The sequence below is a fragment of the Terrapene carolina genome, unplaced genomic scaffold, assembly GCF_002925995.2.
Source record: "Terrapene carolina triunguis isolate 2854851 unplaced genomic scaffold, T_m_triunguis-2.0 Scaffold26, whole genome shotgun sequence".
Classification (NCBI taxonomy): domain Eukaryota; kingdom Metazoa; phylum Chordata; order Testudines; family Emydidae; genus Terrapene; species Terrapene triunguis.
This window is the reverse complement of record NW_020664377.1, coordinates 3,558,812-3,581,632: the sequence shown is the minus strand read 5'-3', so window position 1 is coordinate 3,581,632 and position 22,821 is coordinate 3,558,812. Positions and strand designations below refer to the sequence as shown.

Below are 22,821 nucleotides of genomic sequence, written 5' to 3'. Positions count from 1 at the left end.
CATTGATTTGAATTCCAGGAGACAGCTCATCCAGCCTTTCTAGTGATGAACGGTCTGTGCTTCAAGTTCTTGTCCATATGTATTTCACTGTTGGTGAGCATGCATCCAATACAATTAAGTCCAGATACTTTGGGCCAGCATTGTTCTTTGGGGACCATGCCTGCGCCCTGAGTATTCCTGTGCCTCTGAGGGCCAAAAGGGCAGGGCGACCCTACCCTTCATTTCCTTCTCCCTTCCTCTGGGTATGGGTTGGAACTTGCAGTGTCCAAGCTTCTTAGCTCATTATGTGGCCTATTCTTTGTCAGGTAAATAGTTCTGGATAGTTAGGTATTTAGTAGTTAGTTAGTTAATAGTGTTATTGTTACAGATTTTTGATAGTAATTCCTTTCTTCCTTTTAGAAGGAAATTCACTTTTTTGTTTTCCTGTGAGTTAGCTCTGGAACTGAGATCAGTCAGAATGGCTGAGCAGAAATCTCCAGGCTTCAAAAATTCCTCTTCCTGCGAGGCTGTAGTACCTTCCAATGATGGGCACACTAGATGCTTGCTGTGTTTGGGTGAGGTGCACGTAACAGAATCACGCACTACGTGTAAAGCAGTTTCTATGAGAACCCAAAGAGGTAGAGAGTCTCCTCTGAAAATATTCTCCCTGGAGAGGTCAGTGCATCCCTTTCCAAACCCCGAGACACCTGGAGCAGCAGTTTCTTAACACTCATCACCTAAAAGTGCTCTGGCTGCCTCCTTAACAACTTGAGTCAAAGTGGGAGCAGAAGCAGCCAAACTAGGGGATGCTGCACTGGGGGTGGGAGAAAATGGGGCCTCATGGGCGATCTCTCACCCCAGCATCTCCTTGAACCCTGAACTGTGCAGGGGAGACTTCCCCCTACTCTGGAGGCACTAGGACCCAGGTGGTGCCTCCCCTCTTCCCTTGCCATGTGGCCTAGTTGGCCAGAGTCTCCAGCTGGCTGGAGTAGAAATGGCCAAAGCAGGGACCTCTGGACATTCAGAGAATTTTCTACAGTTTTAACTGGACTTTCTCTGCCCTGTGTTTGATTGGCTGTTTGTTCCAACACACCCCTCTCCCTCCCTCCCATTTTTTTCACCACAGCTTCACTCCACACCTGTCCCTCTTACCCTGTCTCCCTCATGCCCTGCCCTTCAGTGTCCCCTCTCCCTTCCCTTTTCTTTCCATTTAACCAATCCCTTCCTAAATAACTCTACACCCTAACACCCCCACAAAAAGTTAAAAACTTGTGGAATTAGTTTGTTAGCTGCTATCACACTTTTCACTCTGCTGTTGTTAGCGACTCCTTCTCACACCCTCTGTTGGTCTTGTCTATTTAGACTGTAAGCTCTTTGGGGCTAGGACCACTTACTACTCTGGGTTTGTACAGTGTCTCGCAAAGTGGGGTCCATTCTTTGTTGGCCATTAGACACTTCAATATTGTATTTATTTATTTATATTTATTACTGTAGCACCTAGAAACCTCCGTCATAGACCAAGACCTGCTTGTGGTAGACACTGTTCAAAATAAACATGATTAATAATTAATAATAGCAGCTGCTCCTAAAGATCCATCTTTCTAGTTTGGTAAAATCTCAGGGTACAGAGGAAGGAAAGAGCACTGGACCCACAAAGGAAAGAGATCTCTGTCCTCTTCCTCAAGGAACCACAAATCCTCTCGAACTTCAGAAGAAAAGGCACCCAGTCCGGCACCGTTCACTATGCCTCCCTTGGTAACGCTTAAATCTTTCAGTACAGAGCTCTCAGCATTGAGGCCCTGATGTGTCTCATACTAATAACCCTGACACTATGACCATCTACTCACCTGTCTTTGATACCAACATAATTGGTATCGAAATCCTATATAGCATTGAAAGACCTGCTGGACTCTCCACTATTAGCAGTGATGGAACTGCCTCCTCCAGCACCGACTGCTGCTCTGACACTGGTACCAGGTACATTAGTGGTACCAACCAGAGCACAGACTAAAGGTGCTCCTAGCACACCAGCTGCTACAGCTCCTCCTCTCCAGGAGGACTATATATTCTTCTCCTCAGGCTCTGCAGGCAGTAGGGAGGTTGGCCCAGTTTGTTCCCTGGGGTCTAGATATTCAGGCAGCATACCACAGAGAGGGAGTCAAGAGTTGATTTCTATTACCCTCACATAGAAGCTCAAAGAGGGATAGAATTCTCTGGTATCCTCTCCCTTGGCCACCTGTGTCTTGTGCTTAAGAGTACCTTTGTCTGTATTGGGAGGAAAGCATCAGGCTAGAAGGCCAGTCTCTGCCTCCCAATCCAGGATTAGATTCCCTTCTTCACCTCCACCAACCCAATCTGCTCCACTCCCAGCTGAACAGACATTCATGGTTCCGGTGAGGAATCCCAAGCAGAGGCCATCCTAACCCAGTTTCACATGTCCTCATCATCCCAGCATGAAACTGTTGTCCCTGAGTCATTTACCTCAACCCTAGAGGGCTATGAGATGTTCCAGGACTTGTTATGCAGAATAGCTGACACGCTGGAGATTCCAGCTGAAGCAGTACAGGAAAAATCGCAGAAGCTTCTGGACATCCTACACAGGTCCATACTTTGATCTCTTGCAGTGCGCATCAAAGATGGACTTCTAGAATCAGCTAAATTGCTCTGGCAGACACCTGCCTCTTTGGTATCAGCATCAAAGAGCTCAGATCATCATTGCCACCTAGTGTCTTCCCAGGGTATTGAGCAATTTTATACACAATGGCTGGCATCATGGGTGATTCTTGTGGTGAATGAGAGAGATCACATGGAAGGCAACACAAAGCAACATCAAAAGACAAGGAACCCAAACAATTAGATTTATTTGGATGAGGAAAATTACTCCACATCAAGCCTGCAAATGAGAGTCATTAACTACCAAGCCTGGTTGGCAAAATACAATTATCTGAAGTGGGATTACATGGCTAAATGTGCAGGCAGGCTTTTTTAAGACAGTAGGGAAGAATTTAAGTTGCTCGTTGCTGAAGGTGAGGTTGTTATGCATATCGCTCCAAGCAGCCTGTGATGCTGCCGGTATAGCTTCTAGATCTATGGTAACCTCATTTATATAAGTTTCAGAGGGGTAGCTGTGTTAGTCTGTATCAGCAAAAACAACGAGGGAGTCCTCATGGTCCCTTAGAGACTAACAAATTTATTTGGGTATAAGCATGCATCTGATGAAGTGGGTTATAGCCCACGAAAGCTTATGCCCAAATACATTTGTTAGTCTCTAAGGGCCACAAGGACTGCTCGTTGTTTTTCATTTCTATAAGGGATCCTCATGTCTCTGCTCTTTAGGGATCTCTAACGAAATTCAAATAATAATTGAGGATCTCCCATTCAAGGGATGCGAACTCCTCAGTGCTAAAGCAGATGAGGCCTTACATTCTCTGAAGGACTGACATACTACACTGAGATCCTTAGTGGTTCTATACTCCTGCACCATTGCATTTATCCTGAGTGTTCTCAGGACGTTCAGGCAAGATGCAGCCAGGATGATCATAGCTTCAGCATGGCCGAGACAATTCCGGTACTTTACACCTAAAGAATCTCTCCAGCCAACCTCCAATACAATTGCCTCTTCAGCCAGATGTAATATCTCAGGCACTATGAGATTCTCCATTTGGATCCACATTCCCTGCACCTTAGGGCATGGGTGCTGGCTAGCTGACCTGAGTGGAAAGATCCTATTACCCTTAAGTACAAAACATCCTAATCTGCAGTAGAAAAGATTCTACAAGGCATACTTATGCTGCTAAATGGAAGAGATTCATAATCTGGGTGCAGCGTCAGTGTCATAACTATAAAGGGAAGGGTAACAGCTCTCTGTGTACAGAGACTCCAAATCCTTTTACCTGTAAAGGGTTAAGAAGCTCGGGTAACCTGGCTGACACCTGACCCTAAGGACCAATAAGGGGACAAGATACTTTCAAATCTTGAGGGGGGGGGAAGGCTTTTGTGTGTGCTCTTTGTTTTAAGGGGTGGTTCGCTCTTGGGACTGAGAGGGACCAGACATCAATCCAGGTTCTCCCCATCTTTCTAAACAAGTCTCTCCTATTTCAAACTTGTAAGTAAAAAGCCAGGCAAGGCGTCTTAGATTTACTTTGTTTTCTCAACTTGTAAATGTACCTTTTTACCAGAGTGGTTATCTTTGTTTGCTGTACTTTGAACCTAAGACAGAGGGGGGTCCTCTGAGCTCTTTAAGTTTGATTACCCTGTAAAGTTATTCTTCATACTGATTTTACAGAGATGATTTTTACCTTTTTCTTTAATTAAAAGCCTTCTTTTTAAGAACTAGATTGATTTCTCCTTGTTATAAGATCCAAGGGGGTTTGGATCTGTATTCACCAGGAGTTGGTGAAAGGAGGGTGGGAGGAAGGAGGGGGGATGGTTAATTTCTCCTTGTTTTAAGATCCAAGGGGGTTTGGATCTGTGTTCACCAGGGAATTGGTGAAAGGTTTCTCAAGGCTTCCCAGGAAGGGAATTCTTGAGATGGTGGCAGCGGACCAAAGCTAAGCTGGTAGTTAAGCTTAGGAGTCCTCATGCAGGCCCCCACTCTTGTACCCTAAAGTTCAAAGTGGGGATACAGCCTTGACAGTCAGTTATCTCCATCCCTGGAACAGATTCCAGACATACTGGACTACCTTCTATCTTTAAAGGACTCTGGACTGTCAGTGAGTTCCCGGAGGGTTCACCTAGCAGCCATCTCGGTTTTCCACCTTCCACTTCAGTGATATTTTACATTTTCACACTCTACGGTAGCTAGGTTTATATATCCCCCAGTCAGAGAACTTCTCCCTCCTCGGGATCTAAATATTGGACTGATTGGGGCTAATGGGCCCACCTTTTGAGCCAATGGCCACATGTTCTCTCTTTCCACTTTTTATTAAAACAGCTTTTCTGTGACAGTAACACTGGCCCGAAGGGTTGAGGAGATACAAGCACTTGATGGCAAGGCCCCCTATAAAGACAGGGTGTCAGTAAGACCTCACCCTAAATTTTTACGAAAAGTAGTCTCTGTCTTTCACTCTAGTCAGGTCATCCCTCTACCTGTTGCCCCCCTTCCCCCAAAATCCACATTCAAATAAAGGTGAGGTGAAATGAACTTTACAGAAGTTCTTAGGGCGCTCTCCTATGTAGATAGGACTAAGCCATTCAGGGTATCCCCAAGATTATTGATATTTTATGCTGACAGGGTTAAAGGACAAGCCCTTTCAACACAGATGTTCTAACTGGATCTCTGCTTGTATCAAGCGATGTGATGAATTAGCTAACATACTCTCATAGGTGGGTCTACATCTCAGTCTACCAGAGCACAAACAACCTCTGTTGCTTCTTTGATAAATGTTCCCATACTTGAAGATACTAAGGTAGCTACTTTGGGCTCAATACACACATTCACCCAGCATTACTCCACAGTGGAATCATCAAGATCTGATGCTAATTTTGGTAGGACTGTCCTACAATCATTGGGTAGGTAGACTCCTAGCATCCACCTCCTGTAACCTAGGTCATTGCTTGTGAGTTACCAACAGTGAAATGTTTATGGACAAGCTCTCAGAAGAAGAAGAAATGGCTACTTGTACCTTACAGTAATTGGTTCTTCAAGATGTGTTGTCCATATATGTTCCATGACCTGCCACTGTCCCCTCCCCCCTGGAGTAGAGGCAAAAATTGAGTGTAGAAAGGTGCTTCACCTGTGTTCCATAGCTTCTAGCTTTCACACTTTTACTGTTCCATCCTACGTATTAGATCCATAACTAGTTATAATGGAATTGTCTATAGAAACAGTTGCTTCCATATATGTTCTATCAATAGAGAGAAGATGCTGGTACAAATCCCTCAGAGTGGAACAATATACCAGTGTCTTTCCATTCCCTTGAATTTTGCTTATTTTAGATAGTATGCAATGCATAATGCATACACAAACCCTTTATCCATATTGATGCTTCCAGTTGCTGCTGTTATTGTTTATTCCTTATTTTATTATTAAATATTTGTGTATAGTGCTATAGTCATGCATGGCAATTCACATAGCAAATAAAGACATGATGTCCACCTCAGTCAGCTAAATTGACACAAGAAGACACTGGGAAGAGAACAACAAGCAAGGGAAATGCAGAGAAGAAGAAATACACAGAATAAAGTTAAGGGTTTGTTTGGGTACTACATTACCTATTGTAGTAGTTCCTGGGTGGTCTTTTTTGTTTTGTTAATTACCTTTAATAATTGTTTTAATGGAATTTGCAGATTGTTGTTTGAGGGATTGTGAAAAGCAGTGGGTTTTAAGAAGATATATAGTAAGGGAGATTGCTTGGCCTATCAGACCAGTGAGACCATTTCAGGCTCGGAGGCCAGAACTCAGGAGAGCACAGGCACTTGTGCGAGAAGGGAACAAAAGGGGATCAGTCATTGGCAGAGAGAGAGAGAGTCAGCATAAAGGTAGTAGCTCAAATCGAGTGGATGAGGTTACCCAGGCATAAAGTGCAGAGGAAGAAGAGGAGGGGGCCAAAGACAAAATTTGGATGTAAAGAGGGGGTAAAGAGGAGGTGGCGCCTCCACAGGAGATACTGGAGGGAGCACTCTAAATCAAGTATCTGATAGTCAAATAAAAGTACATGAGTTCAGAAAGGTGAAGTAGAAGAGAGTTAAGAAGGATGATATGGTCAACAGTGTTGAAGGTAGTAGAAAGGTCAAGCAGAGTGAGCCTGGAGAGGTCAAGGAGGATGAGACTGAAGAAGAGAGATTTGGACTTGGCCAAGAAAAGCTAATTGGAGACTGACTCATTGAGAGAAGTCTCTGTGGAACAGAGGAGTGAAAGGAAGTACAAGCAACTAGGATGTGAAAGGCGTTAGGGAGACAGGGTAGCAGTTGGAAAGGTGGGAGAAACTGAGGAAGATTTATTTTTCAAGATGCAGAGATGTAGGTATGTTTGAAGGCCAAGAAAAAGGAGCTAGCTGAGAGAATCAAGATTAAGAATGAGAGAGGAGGGCTTGCGGAGGTCACAGATGGGAGAGTACAAGGGATAAGGGCAAAGGGACAGGGGTTGGAGGAAGAGAGTGGGAGGGATACTTTGGCATAGGGAGCGAGGTGGGACTGGAATGGGTCTAAGTAGGGGGAAATAATAATGACCTCAGACCAGATGGGAGTCAGGCAGTAACAGTAATTTTTTTTTAAATGATCATCCCTCTTTTACTCAGATTCAAAATGCTTATGATTCCTATTTTAATTTTAGAAATTGATGTAAATAGGCAAATTAAACTATTTGGAGTTGCAAAATGAACATTACAACCTTAACATTGTTCTCATTTTTCTCAGTACAGCATCCTGAAAATCACAGGGGGAGAAACAACTCATTATTAATATTTTGCCAATTAGATTAGAAATTTAAATTTTTGGACATTTTGAAGCTTCTGTTGAAAAGGAGGGCAAAATCTGAGACCTATGGCTCCCCATATAGGAGACTATAACCCATTTTTCACCTTGTGTTAATACTAATCTAACAGCTGTACAAACACCTGCAAGGACTGATCTGATCTCAGTGGAAGACTTTTTTGTTGGTGTTTATTTTGAGTCTGCTTCTTGTAGATTTCCGTTGAAATTGCTCATCTGATCTCAACCTAAGGTCCTTAACCTAGCGGTGTTCCTTATTGTTATTTTAATTTTTCTTTGCAATACTAGAAAAGTGCTACTTTTAAACATTAGAAAAATACATTAAGGTAAATTTCTAATTTAAACACACAGAATGAGGGAAGTGTAGTCAGGGCTGAAATTCCAATCTCATGGTGGCCAGTTGTGCTTAAGTATTGCATACATCTTCTAAAACTGTATGATCTAAAGTATCATATGTGCTGCTATACCTAGGTGAAAAGGAATGTGTTAAGTTCAGAGTTCCATCCTTAACTTTGAATTTTCGTGCTTTTTTGGGGTTTAAGCTAGACCCTGATCATTACCTTAATGTATTTTTTCTATCACTTTTATGATGTTAGTGGAGCAACTAAGTAAGAAATCTGATCCAAACTCTTGTTTAATAAGTAGTTGGGTTTCACATTCACTTACGGTTTTGACTATAAATGGCATTTTATTACACTGTCCATCAGCCTTTTATTGGATTTACATCACTACAGAATATGTAAGACATCATAAAAAGTTACACAAGTATGCTTTTTGGCTTTTGGTTTGAAAGGTTAGATATAAACAGGAAATGAAGCCCAGGCACTACAGAATTGGCGTAGTGCACATTTAACATAGTAACATATCTTGATAAAACATAACACTTGACAAACTGTTTTCTAGAACTTGGTAAATGTGATGCAGATTTGCTGGGCATTGCAAAACTATAGTAAATCAATTCAAAAGAAAGCCTATTCCTTCTAGTATTTTATATGCTAGTCACTTTAGCTTTACAAACAATGGTACCCATTCTGCCCTACTTGCACTTGTACTTGGCACTTAAATGTCATTTACATTTTAAAATCCCCCTGTAGTATAAATCACACAGTGCCCTTCAACCACATGCTCGGTTCCCATGAGGTGAATGAAATCATTATATATGAAAATAAAATTACCACGAGGACATCAAGTTTACAAAGGAAAACAGATCAGAACTAAGTTGCATTGGAAGAGCTATCTGGGAAAGCTAGAGCTATCTAGGCCTATGTTTTTCACATTCATAAGCTCTTAAAAAGAAGTTGGAATAATGGTAAACCAAAAATTCACTATATAGGACTAGGACTTTCTCCTTATCCAAAGCTGTATTTGGCTTTAGCTGTTAAAGTGCAATTGCTTGTGCTGTATCCCTCCCAAGGATCCCAGTGCTGATGTCTGGGTTGTGGAAACCGTGAGAAGAGGCAAACTTCTGTCACATTTTCATGAAAAAAGGAAGGTGTTTGGCAGGCATTAAAAGGATCACATGTCATGGAATGTGCACAGTGTAATTGTAGCTGTGGGCACTGATATAGATGGCCCTTTTCAGGAATGGGGGGGGGAGTCTGGAAGATGAAACTTGAAGATGAAAACTAATATTTAAAAACAAAATAGCAAAGTACAGCTAATTATTTACAATTCTGTTCCTCCAGGCATACTTGGTGGGAAGTTCCTGGAAAGAAGTCGTATTAAGAAGCCTGGGCAGGAGCTCTTTAAGAGTGAGATATCTGAGTACTTCAAAGCTCAGGATCTGTTTGTTGGAGCCAAAGTTTGTTTCCATGGTCACAACTTTCTTTTGGTGGATGCTGATGAGTATGCTTTCAACTATATGGAGAAGCATGCAGATGAGGTGAATTGGGCTTTTGCTATTTAATTTTGCCTTTCAGGACTGTGCATTGAGTATCTTATCTATATAATTTTCTCAGAACCAAGTTTACCATGTTTCTTCACACTAAAATGTATACTGAACTATCATTATTTAATTATTTATCTTAACAATTTGATCATTTCAGTACCCCCCTGTCTGTGTATATATACACCTCTATCCCGATATAACGCTGTCCTCAGGAGCCAAAAAATCTTACCGCGTTATAGGTGAAACCGCGTTATATTGAACTTGCTTTGATCCGCCGGAGTGCGCAGCCCCGCCCCTCCGGAGCACTGCTTTACCGCATTATATCCGAATTCGTGTGATATCAGGTTGCGTTATATCGGGGTAGAGATGTATATAATCTCTGATCATGTGCTTCGTCACAAATATCACATATTCCCTTCACAGCTGGGGATTCAAGCTCTCAGTTGCATTGAGTTTCATGATCTGCTGACACTGGCATTGTTTTCAGAAAGGAAAGCAATAATTAGCAGAGGGAGGGGAAAAACTGATGATACATTCTTTTATTGTGCCAGTTAATTTATACATGGTCCTGGTAACCGAGTCGATGTTAACCAAAGCCACACAGGTATCTCATAGTTGTTCTGGCTGCATCTTCCCACAGCAGTTGTCACATGAGGCACTGGCAGAAACAGTAACTTGGAGGAGAAGATAAAAACAAGCAGCTATAAAGAATTGCAGAGTATTATGGGTGGACTACTGGTCTGGGTATGTTGTGCAGAAGCATACACTTAGGGAGATTCTGATGAAATAATTATAACTGTAGGTGTACATATTTGGGAAGTCTTTTCTCTGAAGTGCTGAAAATATTATTCTGAAATTATTTTAAAATGCATTTGAAGAATATGTGAAATCAGGAACTCCTGAGTTCTAACCCCTGCTCTGCCATACTCACCTTGAGCAACTTGCTTAGGGCCAGATTGTGCCCTGAGGCACAGTTCTGTGCAGAGTATAAGTTGCATTGCTTGTGGTGGATCACCAGAAGGAAATGTGTCTCAGACTCGGTGTGTCTGAGTCATAATTTCTCCAAAGCTGCCCTTTCCCACAGTGGCAGGTGGGGAAGGGCAAAGAATACACTGAATCAGTCCTTAACAAGAAAAGGGATTGCCCTCCAGCCCTGTGTCCTGCCATCTTGTGGGTGGGTGGGTGGAGGTGTGCGGGGGCAGTGTTACTCTAGTCAGGTCTTTACCTATTCCCTGACCACCTGCTCACTGAAAGGGAAGGGGGGCAAGAAGCAGCCATTCAAGGACTCTGCTGTGCTGAAGTCCCAGATCCCAGGGGTGGGTAGGCCTAACACTGTTTCATGTGGGAGGGTGGAAATCCTTATTCTACTACCCAGTCGTGATAGAGTGTAGACAGGCTAGCCCTTAATGCCTTTGGGCCCCATGCACTACTCAACTGAGTGAGACAAACAGGTTTTCAGCCTCTGTGGCAAAATAAGGATACTAACATTGTCTACTTCACTCGGTGAAGTAAGGATTATTTGTTTGTAGAGTGCTTGTTGATATAAAGTGTTTTAACTGTTATGTATTAATAAAAAGATAAAGCTATATACACCTCTTATTCCCTGCAATTTGTTTATACTCCTAGTATCATAACCAAACCATGCTCCAAAATATACAGTGCACCATTAAACTACAAATGTTCTTTGGAGCTGCTGTTTGCGTTTGATTAATCCCTAAGCAAATAAATGAGATCCTAGTTTTTCAGACTAAGTGAATACATATATCAGCATTACAATTGGCAGAATGTGAACAAAAAACATTGAGAAAACAGTCCTTTAAAAATGAGTTTTGAAAACTATTATTCTTGCAGATAAGATTTTAAAACAGATGGTGAGAATAAGCTTTACTGTTGTATTGATGCCTAGGTGATTTATGCATAGTACCTGAATACTGAATATTAGGATTAAGTATACTAATTCGTCACAGTGGTCCAGGGAGTCATGTACTTCACTTACCTGAGCAAATGTAAGGAACTCCAATAAAAGTTGGAGATAAACAGATGAAAAATAAATACATTCTAGAGGAAGAGAGTTTTAAGATTATTCTTAATCCTTTTATTTTTAAATTCAATATTTCTTTAACCTTTAGTTCTCTGTTTCCTTCCTTTGCCTTGATCACTTTCCTCATCAGTGTCTGTTTTTAGAGCTGGTCAAAAAAGTTCCAACTGACCATTTCTCCATTACAAAATGCCATTATGCCAAAACAGAAACTTCCTGCAGAAATGTGTTGATTTTTGATGCAATGTTGTTTAGATTTTAAAAAAAGGCATTTTGATAAAGTTCCATTTCTATATTTTTGGAACAGAGTATTTTGATTTTAATTTTGAAATTTATTTCATTTTTATATTATAAAAAAATGTAAAAAGTCATAATCAAAGGAAACATTTTGATTGATCCAAAATGAATTATTTTCAAAAATATCATTTTGTGGGAAATTTTGAAATTGTTTGGTTTTGTTCTGATTTGGAATGAAAACAAAGTGAGAAACTGAGGAATTTCCCACAAATTAGAAATTCCAGTTCCCACACAGCTCTACATATTTTAGCCAAGTTGAAGAGACTAGATCAAAGCACATTAAGGAACTGTTAATGAGTGTCAGCAAGGTACACATGGATAGTTAGCCTGCCATGCACTAGTGCAGGGTAGATTCACACTCCAGCTTGCTGCAAAGTAAGTGTTCATGTAGACAAGTCCTAAGTGACAAAGTGTGCATGTCCTGTCTAGCAGGTAGGTTAATTCGAACTGATGATTATTAATTACACTAAGGCCCCTTTGCGCTGCTCAGGCAATGTTATTAGGGTCTTAAGGTACACCCACCTTTAGGGCTCTTAACACAACCAGAGTTATGTAAAGATGCCTAAGAGATGCTGGGCCTGACTCACGGTTATGCTAAGTGTAACTAAGAGTCAGGGCCAACCTCTCTTATGGTTAGATCCTTAATTGCCAGCCTTATCTAATTTCAATATTTGCTACTCAAAACAACATCGTGTATCGAATGGGAGAAAACAGTTTTCAGTTTGTTTCATTATACTGTATGTTCTGCAGCAGAGCATGTCTGACTTTCTAGAACTTGATTCAGCATCTGTTAAATGACTCTTTATTCCAAAAAATAAAAATCAAAGTTTTATTCTTGTTGACTACACACTTTTAAGAGTATCAAGCAAATTATGTACAGGGTTTTAACATAGCAAAGCTGAATACTGGATTTGAAGCTTAAGTGCTCAAGTCTAATTGGAATGGCCTAATCGGGAAGAATGCCACTTGTTGAAATAAATGTTCATCTTACATTCTGGGAAAAATTGGTTCCTAATAATACAGTCTGTGCTGAACCCAGTGTGAATGACAAGTTTATATGACTGAGCATATGCATTGGAACTGCAGTGAGCTGTTCACCAAAGCGAAGGATGAAAAGATTTATTTTAAATTGATCGTATGTATTAAATGAGGATTAAGTGGGATGCAGCAGTGGACAGTGAGGGCAAAAATAATTTTTAAACTTATGCTTTAAAATGTACCTCTACCTGCTTTGATGTTGCATTGAAGCAAGACTGGGCATCGTTTTCAGTAATTAAAATTTAAGCTTTCTGAAGGTATACCAGATAAGTACATTTATTGAGCTTTTAACATTTTCAGTAAAAAGCAAATTTTCTCATAGTTGGCTTTTTCTCAAACTCACATAGAAAATGCTGTGATACGTACTGCACATTTGAGATGAGACAATGAGGATGATAATACTTAGTAATTATACAGTGCCTTACATCTCCATAACACTGTGCATACAGTAACTAAGTAATGCCTTTCTGAGTGTAATATGTATTTTCTGTTCTCCCCCCTCCATTAAGTTCCCAATGGCCAATATCAGCCTCATCCTGAACAAACTGAAGGCTATAGGAGAACCTAGTTCCAGAGAGATCAAGCAGATTTTTGCAGCCACGGACCCTGACCACACCAAGATAATTGAATATAACCCTTTCCGGTAAGAACGAGGGATTCGCAGTTTTAACGTTTCCTTAGGGTGATTGTCAGGAAATGTACAGAGCATTGTAGTTTCTTGAAGCTCTTTGCACAGTTGTGTGTTAAGTGATAGATGACTTGTATTTGATTTCCACTAGTTTTAGGACTTTGTGTGAAATGCAATACAAAGGAAGGTTTTCAGGTGAATGTAAAGAAAAGGAAGTGATTCTGGCTTAGAACGAGACAATGTTTTGAATAGCTTGGACAGCACAAAGGAATGTGGCTGTTCTCTGTGGAGTTAGCCGGGCGGCCACAGGAGAATAAGATCAGAACTGCACAGGCCGGGGAGCAGGTGAACGTATGGGCAGACAGGTAGGGGCAGCCAAGTCAGCTGGAAGTTCTGAAAAGCAGGAAGACAATTTTGAGTTGAATTCAGAGATGGATAGGAAACAATAACAGAGAATGGGGTTAATTGAGTCCTGATTCTTTGAGCAAGATGATAGCCTGGTTACTGAATCCAGGCCCCTTGAAGTATAGGAAACAAACTAGGAAGATCTTAAAAGAGGGGAATGTAGTAGTTCACTCAGGCAGTGATTAAAGCATGAATAAGTATTTGAGCAGAGGCTGGGTTAATGGAAGTCTGGATTCTGGCAATGATCCATAGGTGGTAATGAACAAATTTATAGGCAAGTTATATATGGAAGGGGAAATTAAATTCAGGATCAAGGCCAGCTTCAAGATTTCTGGCTTTGGGGTAAAGGAGGGGTCTGAGCTAAGGAGAGTGGTAGTAAAGTCAAAGTTGTGGGACAGAGAAGATTGTTTTACTTCGGACTTCAGTTTTTGAAACTTTGAGTAGTAGTATATGATGATATAATCAAGAGCTTCAGAGATAAGTTGAGTAGGTAAATGGGAAATAAAGAAATGTACCATGGGATGTCATCCATATAGAAATGTTAGCTCAGATAGAAACTACTGATGAAATATATTAGAAGAGATATAGGTGAGAAGAAAAGGGCCAAAGACAGGTCTTTGTAACACTTTATAATAGAAGTATCAACGAAAGAAAGAAACCCCATCTTCAGTAATGAAAAATGAGTATCTAGAGAGGTAAGATTCATACCAGGAGAAGTCAGTGCCACTGGCACCTTCTTTTTGCTCAAGGTACTCAAGGATCAGTGTTAGAAGTTTTATTGAGATCAAATAGGTGTTAGTCCATAATCAAAGTCAAGATATTAGACCATTAAATGCATTGAGATGGTTAGTCTTACTACTACAGTAAGAAAGGGCAAAACACCAAGGTGATGATGATATGTTGAAAAACCTTATTATTTGAGTAAGGAATTTATTGCACATGCCCAGTAATCTGTTTAAAAACCAAATAACTTGATCATTAAATATTTGCTTTGGTCCAAATTATGAACTAATCATCTGAAGTATTTTGTTGTTCTCTGCCATGCATTAATAATGTTTCAAAGTCTCTAGCACTTGTATTACCAAATTGGAGTGGCAGACTTGAGAAGGACTGACTGCACTTATGTATAGTGGGAAAGGTTTTTATTTTGGGAGGTGTAGCTTTTGTTACATGTAAGCTTGCTGTGTATTCTTTGAAGCCCAAATTCTGCGCAGCTGTGAACAGCCTGCGTGCTAAGCCGTGTGCAGGGCAGTGTGAGAGGGGTGTGGAATGAGATGAATTCTCTCCCTAAGGCTGTGGAGCCAATCTGTGGTCTACTCTTTAAACAGCGAGGCTTCAATAGCCTCCTCCACGAATGTGAGAGGAGAGGAGGACTCACAAAGCAGTCGATCTTCTAGCCTCATCTCTCACGTGGATCACCACAGGCCTACCTCTTCATACCTCATGTGTGCTGAGGTGCAGGGCTCCTGTAGGGATGAGCTGTATCTCATAAGGTGTGCCCATCACCTGCAACTGCTGGCCTTCTGAACCCCCTTGTGGAGTGGAATCCCACCAATTCTGACAGGGGAGTATCCACAGATTTGAAATATTTTAACCGTGTCTTCCTGTTCCATTTTGCAATATATGCATTACTATAGAACTGCCTGGAAATATTTCCACGATGGGGGGGGGGAAATATTTTTATGCCAAAGCAAACAGAAAACCTCTCTGCTTCTATAAAAAGTCAATTTTGTTGAGGAAACACGTCTTTTATTTTCTCATACGTTACTATTGCTTTTAATCTTTCACAGCATTTCACACTTAGAGGCCTTTACAAAATGCATATTTTTAATGCATGCACACACCTGCATGACAGCCTGAAGCTGTAAGGGACACTTAAGGTTATGCTCCAGTACTACAGTCTTCCTGACTTGTCTTAGAATGAGACAAGAATTTCACTATGCTCTGAAGTTTACAGTTCAAATATACTCCTGTCTGCCTAGTTAATGAGTCAAAATAGCTTTCTCCATAATGCACAGATCCTCTCTTGTGTAATTTTCCTCAAGTTACACTGAGAAGATACACCCTTAGATATGATGCAGTGAAGCAGAATTATAATTATAGCATTTATTTATTCTGTTTACAAACCCCAAATCATACAGCATAGAAAACAGGAAATAAATAAATAGAATATACAGAAAGTATCTGCAGAGGTATTGTTCATGCTATTGAGAAGCTTTGTTAGAGACCAGGACAGTGATAGTGACTATGAAATGCTAAGGGAGATTAGAGAGGCTACCAAAATAAAGAACTCAATAATAGTGGGGGATTTCAATTATCCCCATGTTGACTGGGTTCATGTCACCTCAGGATGAAATGCAGAGACAAAATTTCTCAATACTTTAAATGACTGCTTCTTGGAGCAGCTGGTACAGGAACCCACAAGAGCAGAGGCAATTCTCTATTTGGTCCTGAGTGGAGCGCGGGATCTGGTCCAAGAGGTAACTATAACAGGACTGCTTGGAAATAGTGATCATAATATAATAACATTTAACATTCCTGTGGTGGGAAGAACACCTCAGCAGCCCAACACTGTGGCATTTAATTTCAGAAAGGGGAACTATGCAAAAATGAGGAGGTTAGTTAAACAGAAATTAAAAGGTACAGTGACTAGAGTGAAATCCCTGCAAGCTGCATGGACACTTTTCAAAGACACCATAATAGAGGCCCAACTTAAATGTATACCCCAAATTAAAAAACACAGTAAAAGAACTAAAAAAGAGCCACTGTGGCTTAACAACCATGTAAAAGAAGCAGTGAGAGATAAAAAGGCATCGTTTAAAAAGTGAAAGTCAAATCTTAGTGAGGTAAATAGAAAGGAGCATAAACACTGCCAAATTAAGTGTAAAAAATGTAATAAGAAAAGCCAAAAAGGAGTTTGAAGAACAGCTAGCCAAAAAATCAGAAGATACAGTAATAACAAAATGTTTAAGTACATCAGAAGCAGGAAGCCTGCTAACCAACCAGTGGGGCCCCTGGACGATCAAGATACAAAAGGAGCACTTAAAGACGATAAAGTCATTACGGAGAAACTAAATGAATTCTTTGCTTCAGTCTTCACAGCTGAGGATGTTAGGGAGATTCCCAAACCTGAGCCGTCCTTTGTAGGTGACAGATCTGAGGAATTGTCACAGATTGAAGTGTCACTAGAGGAGGTTTTGGAATTAATTGATAAACTTAACATTAACAAGTCACCGGGACCAGATGGCATTCACCCAAGAGTTCTGAAAGAACTCAAATGTGAAATTGCGGAACTATTAACCATGGTTTGTAACCTGTCCTTTACATCAGCTTCTGTACCCAATGACTGGAAGTTAGCTAATGTAATGCCAATATTTAAAAAGGACTCTTGAGGTGATCCCGGCAATTACAGACCGGTAAGTCTAAATTCAGTACCGAGCAAATTAGTTGAAACAATAGTAAAGAATAAAATTGTCAGACACATAGAAGAACATCAATTGTTGGGCAAAAGTCAACATGGTTTCCGTAAAGGGAAATCATGTCTTACTAATCTATTAGAGTTCTTTGAAGGGGTCAACAAACATGTGGACAAGGGGGATCCAGTGGACATAGTGTATTTAGATTTCCAGAAAGCCTTTGACAAGGTCCCTCACCAAAGGCTCTTACGTAAATTAAGTTGTCATGGGATAAGAGGGAAGATTCTTTCACGGATTGAGAACTGGTTAAAAGACAGGGAACAAAGGTTAGGAATAAATGGTACATTTTCAGAATGGAGAGGAGTAACTAGTGGTGTTCCCCAAGGGTCAGTCCTAGGACCAATTCTATTCAACTTATTCATAAATGATCTGGAGAAAGGGGTAAACAGTGAGGTGGGAAAGTTTGCAGACAATACTAAACTGTTCAAGATAGTTAAGACCAAAGCAGACTGTGAAGAACTTCAAAAAGATCTCACAAAACTAAGTGATTGGGCAACAAATTGGCAAATGAAATCTAATGTGGATAAATGTAAAGTAATGCACATTGGAAAAAATAACACCAACTATACATACAATATGATGGGGGCTAATTTAGCTACAACTAATCAGGAAAGAGATCTTGGAGTCATCGTGGATAGTTCTCTGAAGACATCCATGCAGTGCGCAGTAGCAGTCAAAAAAGCAAACAGGATGTTCGGAATCATTAAAAAAGGGATAGAGAATAAGACGAAGAATATCTTATTTCCCTTATATAAATCCATGGTACGCCCACATCTTGAATACTGCGTACAGATGTGGTCTCCTCATCTCAAAAAAGATATACTGGCATTAGAAGAGGTTCAGAGAAGGGCAACTAAAATTATTAGGGGTTTGGAACGGGTGCCATATGAGGAGTGATTAAAGAGGCTAGGACTTTTCAGCTTGGAAAAAAGGAGACTAAGGGGGATATGATAGAGGTATATAAAATCATGAGTGCTGTGGAAAAGGTGAATAAGGAAAAGTTATTTACTTGTTCCCATAATATAAGAACTAGGGGCCACCAAATAAAATTAATGGGCAGCAGGTTTCAAACAAATAAAAGGAAGTTCTTCTTCACACAGCGCACAGTCAACCTGTGGAACTCCTTGCCTGAGGAGGTTGTGAAGGTTAGGACTATAACAGTGTTTAAAAGAGAACTAGATAAATTCATGGAGGTTAAGTCCATTAATGGCTATTAGCCAGGATGGGTAAGGAATGGTGTCCCTAGCCTCTTTTTGTCAGAGGGTGGAGATGGATGGCAGGAGAGAGATCACTTGATCATTACCTGTTAGCATCACTCCCTCTGGGACACCTGGCATTGGCCACTGTCGGCAGACAGGATACTGGGCTGGATGGACCTTTGACCTGACCCAGTATGGCCATTCTTATATTCTTAGAGCAAAGACCAGTCTGGAAACTTAAACACCCTGTCTTATTCCTGTCCTGACCTCTGGTTTTCAGAAGGTGATATGCAGGGCCATTCACAGTGAGAGACACAGCAGAATCACATGGGTTTAATGAAGATGCTGCTCTTTCATTTATCTTGTGAAAGTTTTCTTGAGCAGTTAATTATAATTTCTTCTCTGACCCTCCTAATCTCAGATTGCAATCTGCTTCATTCTTATAGAATAAAAACATTAAAAGAAAAGAAAACTAAGTTACAGGGAAAAATTATGAGACAAGGTGGGTGAGGTAACATCTTTTATTGGACCAACTTCTGTTTGGTGGGAGAGACAAGCTTTCGAGCCACACAGAGCTCTGTGTGGCTTGAAAGCTTGTCCCTCTCACCAATAGAATTTGATCTAATAAAAGATGCTACTTCACCTACCTTGTCTCTCTAATTTCCTGGGACCCACACAACTACAACTATACTGCATAGGGAAGATTTGTGTTACTTGACATTGTTTCCTGGCAGGAGAAGTCAATAAAATTCTGAGTTGGAATTTTGGGTCTTCAGCACTCTTCAGATCATAGTAACCCTAGGAAGTCCCTTAAATCCCAAAAGAGAAATCGGAGGAAATCTTTGGTGCTTTCATTGTCATTGTCTGAGTTGAGAAAACATATGGAAGGACTTATTTAGATCCTAATCCTGCAAAGACTTAAGCGTGGTTGTAAAGTTGTGCATGTGAAAAGACCCACTGAAGTCAGTGTAACTACTCATATGTGTAAGGTTATGCATATGCTTTTAAAGGATCCAGGTCTTAGTTGTAAGCCGTTTGGGGTGTGGATAGTCTTCTATGGTGGTAGTATAGTGCCCAGCACAAAGGGCTTTAATTTTGATTGGGGCCTCTGAGCGTTACTGTAAAACACATAATAACAAGGGCGGGACCAAGCTTTGGTATAGTGTTGTATTTCATGCACTCATTTAAAATGCAAATGCTCAGTTTGACTGTGTCTGGAAATAAGATTTATCTGGAGCTCTGTACACCTTGTCCTCTCCTGATATTCGTCTCCAGTCATTGTAAATAAAGGGTCTTTCTGTGTTACTTAGTACAAGTCCAGCTCACAGTGAATCAGCTGAATCAAAGCAGATAGTACGTTGTGTTCAGTATCCTTTAGTGAATAGCTCTGAGAATTTAGACTTTATAGGCCCTGGATTGACACTTTTATTTGGGCTGGGCTCCCCAAAAAGCAAATCATTTAAAAGAAACAGATACAAAAATCATTAAATTTGTGGTAGAGTTTGTGTGTGCACGCGCGTGGGGGGCGGGGCATGTAGCCGAGAGGACTCACCCCTGCGGCACCTCCTGCTGATCTCTCAGGGAATTAGCTCGATTTCCAGCCCAGAGCGCCCTCTGCAGGCCAGTGATCCACTACCGCTTGGCCCCCATGTCCCTCCCTGGACTCCAGTGCCCTGTTAGCTGGGGTGCTGCCCCCTGGCAGTACCCCCACAATTCTGGGTCTCCCCCTCCCAGGGGAACCCCCACCCACTATCCCCACTTCACCTCAGAATATGGCTACTGCCAGTCACCATCTAGCCCCTGCTCACTGGGGCAGACTGCAGTGTACACACCATTCATTACTGGCAAAGGGGCGGGGGGTTGGACCTGCTGCCTTTGCCTACCCCTGGCTACCCCTCTGTAGCCCCCGTACCTGTCCTGGCCTTTATCAAGGCCTGCAGCCTGGGGGTTCTCTAGACTGGAGCTCCCCAGCTCCTCTAGCCTTTCTCCAGCCCTGTTCCACTCTAGGTACCTTTCCTAGCTTCTAAGCAGCCACCCCCTTCTCCCTCAACAAGCAGAGGGAGACTGTTTGGGCTCCTGGTACACAGCCTTTATATACAGGCCAGCTGTGGCCTGATTGGGGTGTGGCCCAGCTGCAGCCACTTCCCAATCAGCCCAGCTTAGCAGCTCCCAGCCACAACCTTCCCTTCAGGGCAGGAGTGGGGTAACCACCCCGCAACAGGGCAGTATGTATTTGTGCTATGAATTAATTGTTGCTTATTAAGGGCTACATTACCAGAGAATAGTGCAAGGTTTAGCCATGAACCATGCTCCTGACATCTCTCTGCCCAGCTCCTTGTTTTTTCATCCCTCTGCCAATCAGAGCTTCTGGGATGGGGCCAGCTTTCACAGCACTTCCTCTGTGCTGGGGAGCGGAACGTCACACCTCTGCCCCATTTGCATGGCTAGCTCTAGCACTCTGTCCTTTTGGCAGTATCCTCGCCTGTTTCCCTATTTTATGTATTTTCTGCGTATGTGACATAAGTGCGGTTGCGTTGCTAGCTCATAGTTCTACAAATATCTGATCAAGTAGGGTAGAAGGTAGTTTATAATTGATAAGATGAAATAAGATCATGTACAGTAGTTGGACATAGACAGTGATGCAATAAATACTATCTTCAGTATGACTCCAATAAGACAATGCTGTGGAAAGGTACTACAGAGATTTGTATAGTACCAGCATTGTGCTAGGTATTCTGCAGAACGGTAGGAAAGAAATGGTCTCTTCCCTAAAGAGTTAAAATTTAGGTAATTTCTAAAACAGTTCTTGAGTAGTGTTGAGTTCATGTTAAACTGTATGGACTTAATATCAGCATCACAAGTTGAGTATATAGTACATCACCTAATTTCACAGAACTCTTAATTACATTAAATACTCAGCTTTTAATTGACTGTTTTGCTTTATTTTTCTATTTAATTTATTTGTTTCTTGCTAACAGAAATTTGATGGTGAATATCACTGGTGGAAAATTGTCAGAACATGAAATTATGACTATTGGACGTCATTACAGCGAGCAAAATGAGTTTGAAATGGACATCAATTTCCTTCTTGCAGTGGCTCAAGAACAGCTAAAGAAAAATAGCGTTGAGAATTTCGGACAACTGTCTGCTACCTTTGTATACAATGACCGTGAAAAGTAAGATTTCTGTATTTAATTCAAGCTAATAATTGACTCTTTTTTTTTTTAGCTGGTTCACGATTTGATAAAATTCTATTTGGAGACCCAGGTTCTGTCTCTCTCTTGCCTAGCATATCATGAATGCATTCAAAGGATCTGGTTTCTGGTAGGAGCCACTTGAGGTGGATGAGAACTAGACTGCTTCTCTGTCCTCTTTTTTTCTTTCTGATTTGCTGATGGAGTCTCCATCATTTCAAATGTATTGAGTAGCCTGTGAAATAGTTATGTTCCTGGCCCTGCCACCATAGAAAAACATTTTTTTTAATATAGGAGGAAAAATAGACATTTAACAAAAAATAAAAAATCTGGGATTTTTATTGAATTCAAAATAACCACTTACATAAATTGTTTGTCCTTCTGGTTTTGTGGGATCATAGATTTAGAATTAGAAATCTGTAAACGTATACCTTCCACCTGTGAAAGTCCATACATGTGACTTAGCCCTCTTCCCCTGAAGTATTTATGTGTGTAAAGTGTTGATGTTTTTCCTATTATGCAAAAGTGAAGTTTTGTGAAATACGATTTTCATTTTTACCTTTAGATTTTCAACAAGTTTTATATTATTTCCTTATTCACAAATACATGCATTTGAAATATGCATTTTGCTTCCATGTTGTTAAACTGTGAAGATAGAAAACATGAAGGACATTTTTTCACTTCATTTTATATTTGTGCAGATGTGGGTTGCTGTCCCATGAGAAATGCAGGACTATTTGCAAGTCCTTCAGATTGCCATTGGCTGATGATCTTCTGCGAGCTTTGCTGACCATGTAAGTCAAGACCAGATAAAATGTTGTGTGTGAGTATAAGTCACTTGCACTATAATGTAATGTATGTTTAATGGTAGGTGAGTATTTAACATAAATTTTAGAAATATTTCCTAAGAATTTCAGCAGTTCACACAATTGGGTATGTGCTATGGTGCTGATTCTTTCCGTGCGCTGCTTTGAGTCTTCATACTGGTAAACATTTGCAATTAACAAGGAAGAGAATTGCAGCATTTTTTTCATTTTTGGTTGGCAGAAAAAATCATGTCGGGGGTGAAAGTAGAAATAGGGACTTACTGGTACGGGGCTGGGTTGGGGCCAGCTCTGGCCCCCGGAAGGGGCGGGGCCTCGGGCGGAAAGGGCGGGGATGGGGGCTCAGAGCCAGCCCCGGCCCGCCCTGTACCGGTAAGTGCCTTCCCCCTCCCCCGCCGGGGTAGCAGCGGCAGCTGGGGGCTCC

At 41.1% G+C, this 22,821-nt stretch overlaps 1 protein-coding gene across 1 annotated transcript in view; it reads left to right on the top strand.

The window, feature by feature from the left end:
- Positions 1 to 22,821, top strand: part of LOC113406336 (EF-hand domain-containing family member C2-like) — a 90,289-nt gene that overhangs the window by 57,823 nt on the left and 9,645 nt on the right. The window contains exons 10-13 of the mRNA XM_026650573.1: positions 9,096 to 9,292; positions 13,181 to 13,314; positions 21,358 to 21,555; positions 22,275 to 22,367. Coding sequence (XP_026506358.1) covers positions 9,096 to 9,292; positions 13,181 to 13,314; positions 21,358 to 21,555; positions 22,275 to 22,367 — 622 coding nt within the window. The remainder of the gene's footprint in view (positions 1 to 9,095; positions 9,293 to 13,180; positions 13,315 to 21,357; positions 21,556 to 22,274; positions 22,368 to 22,821) is intronic.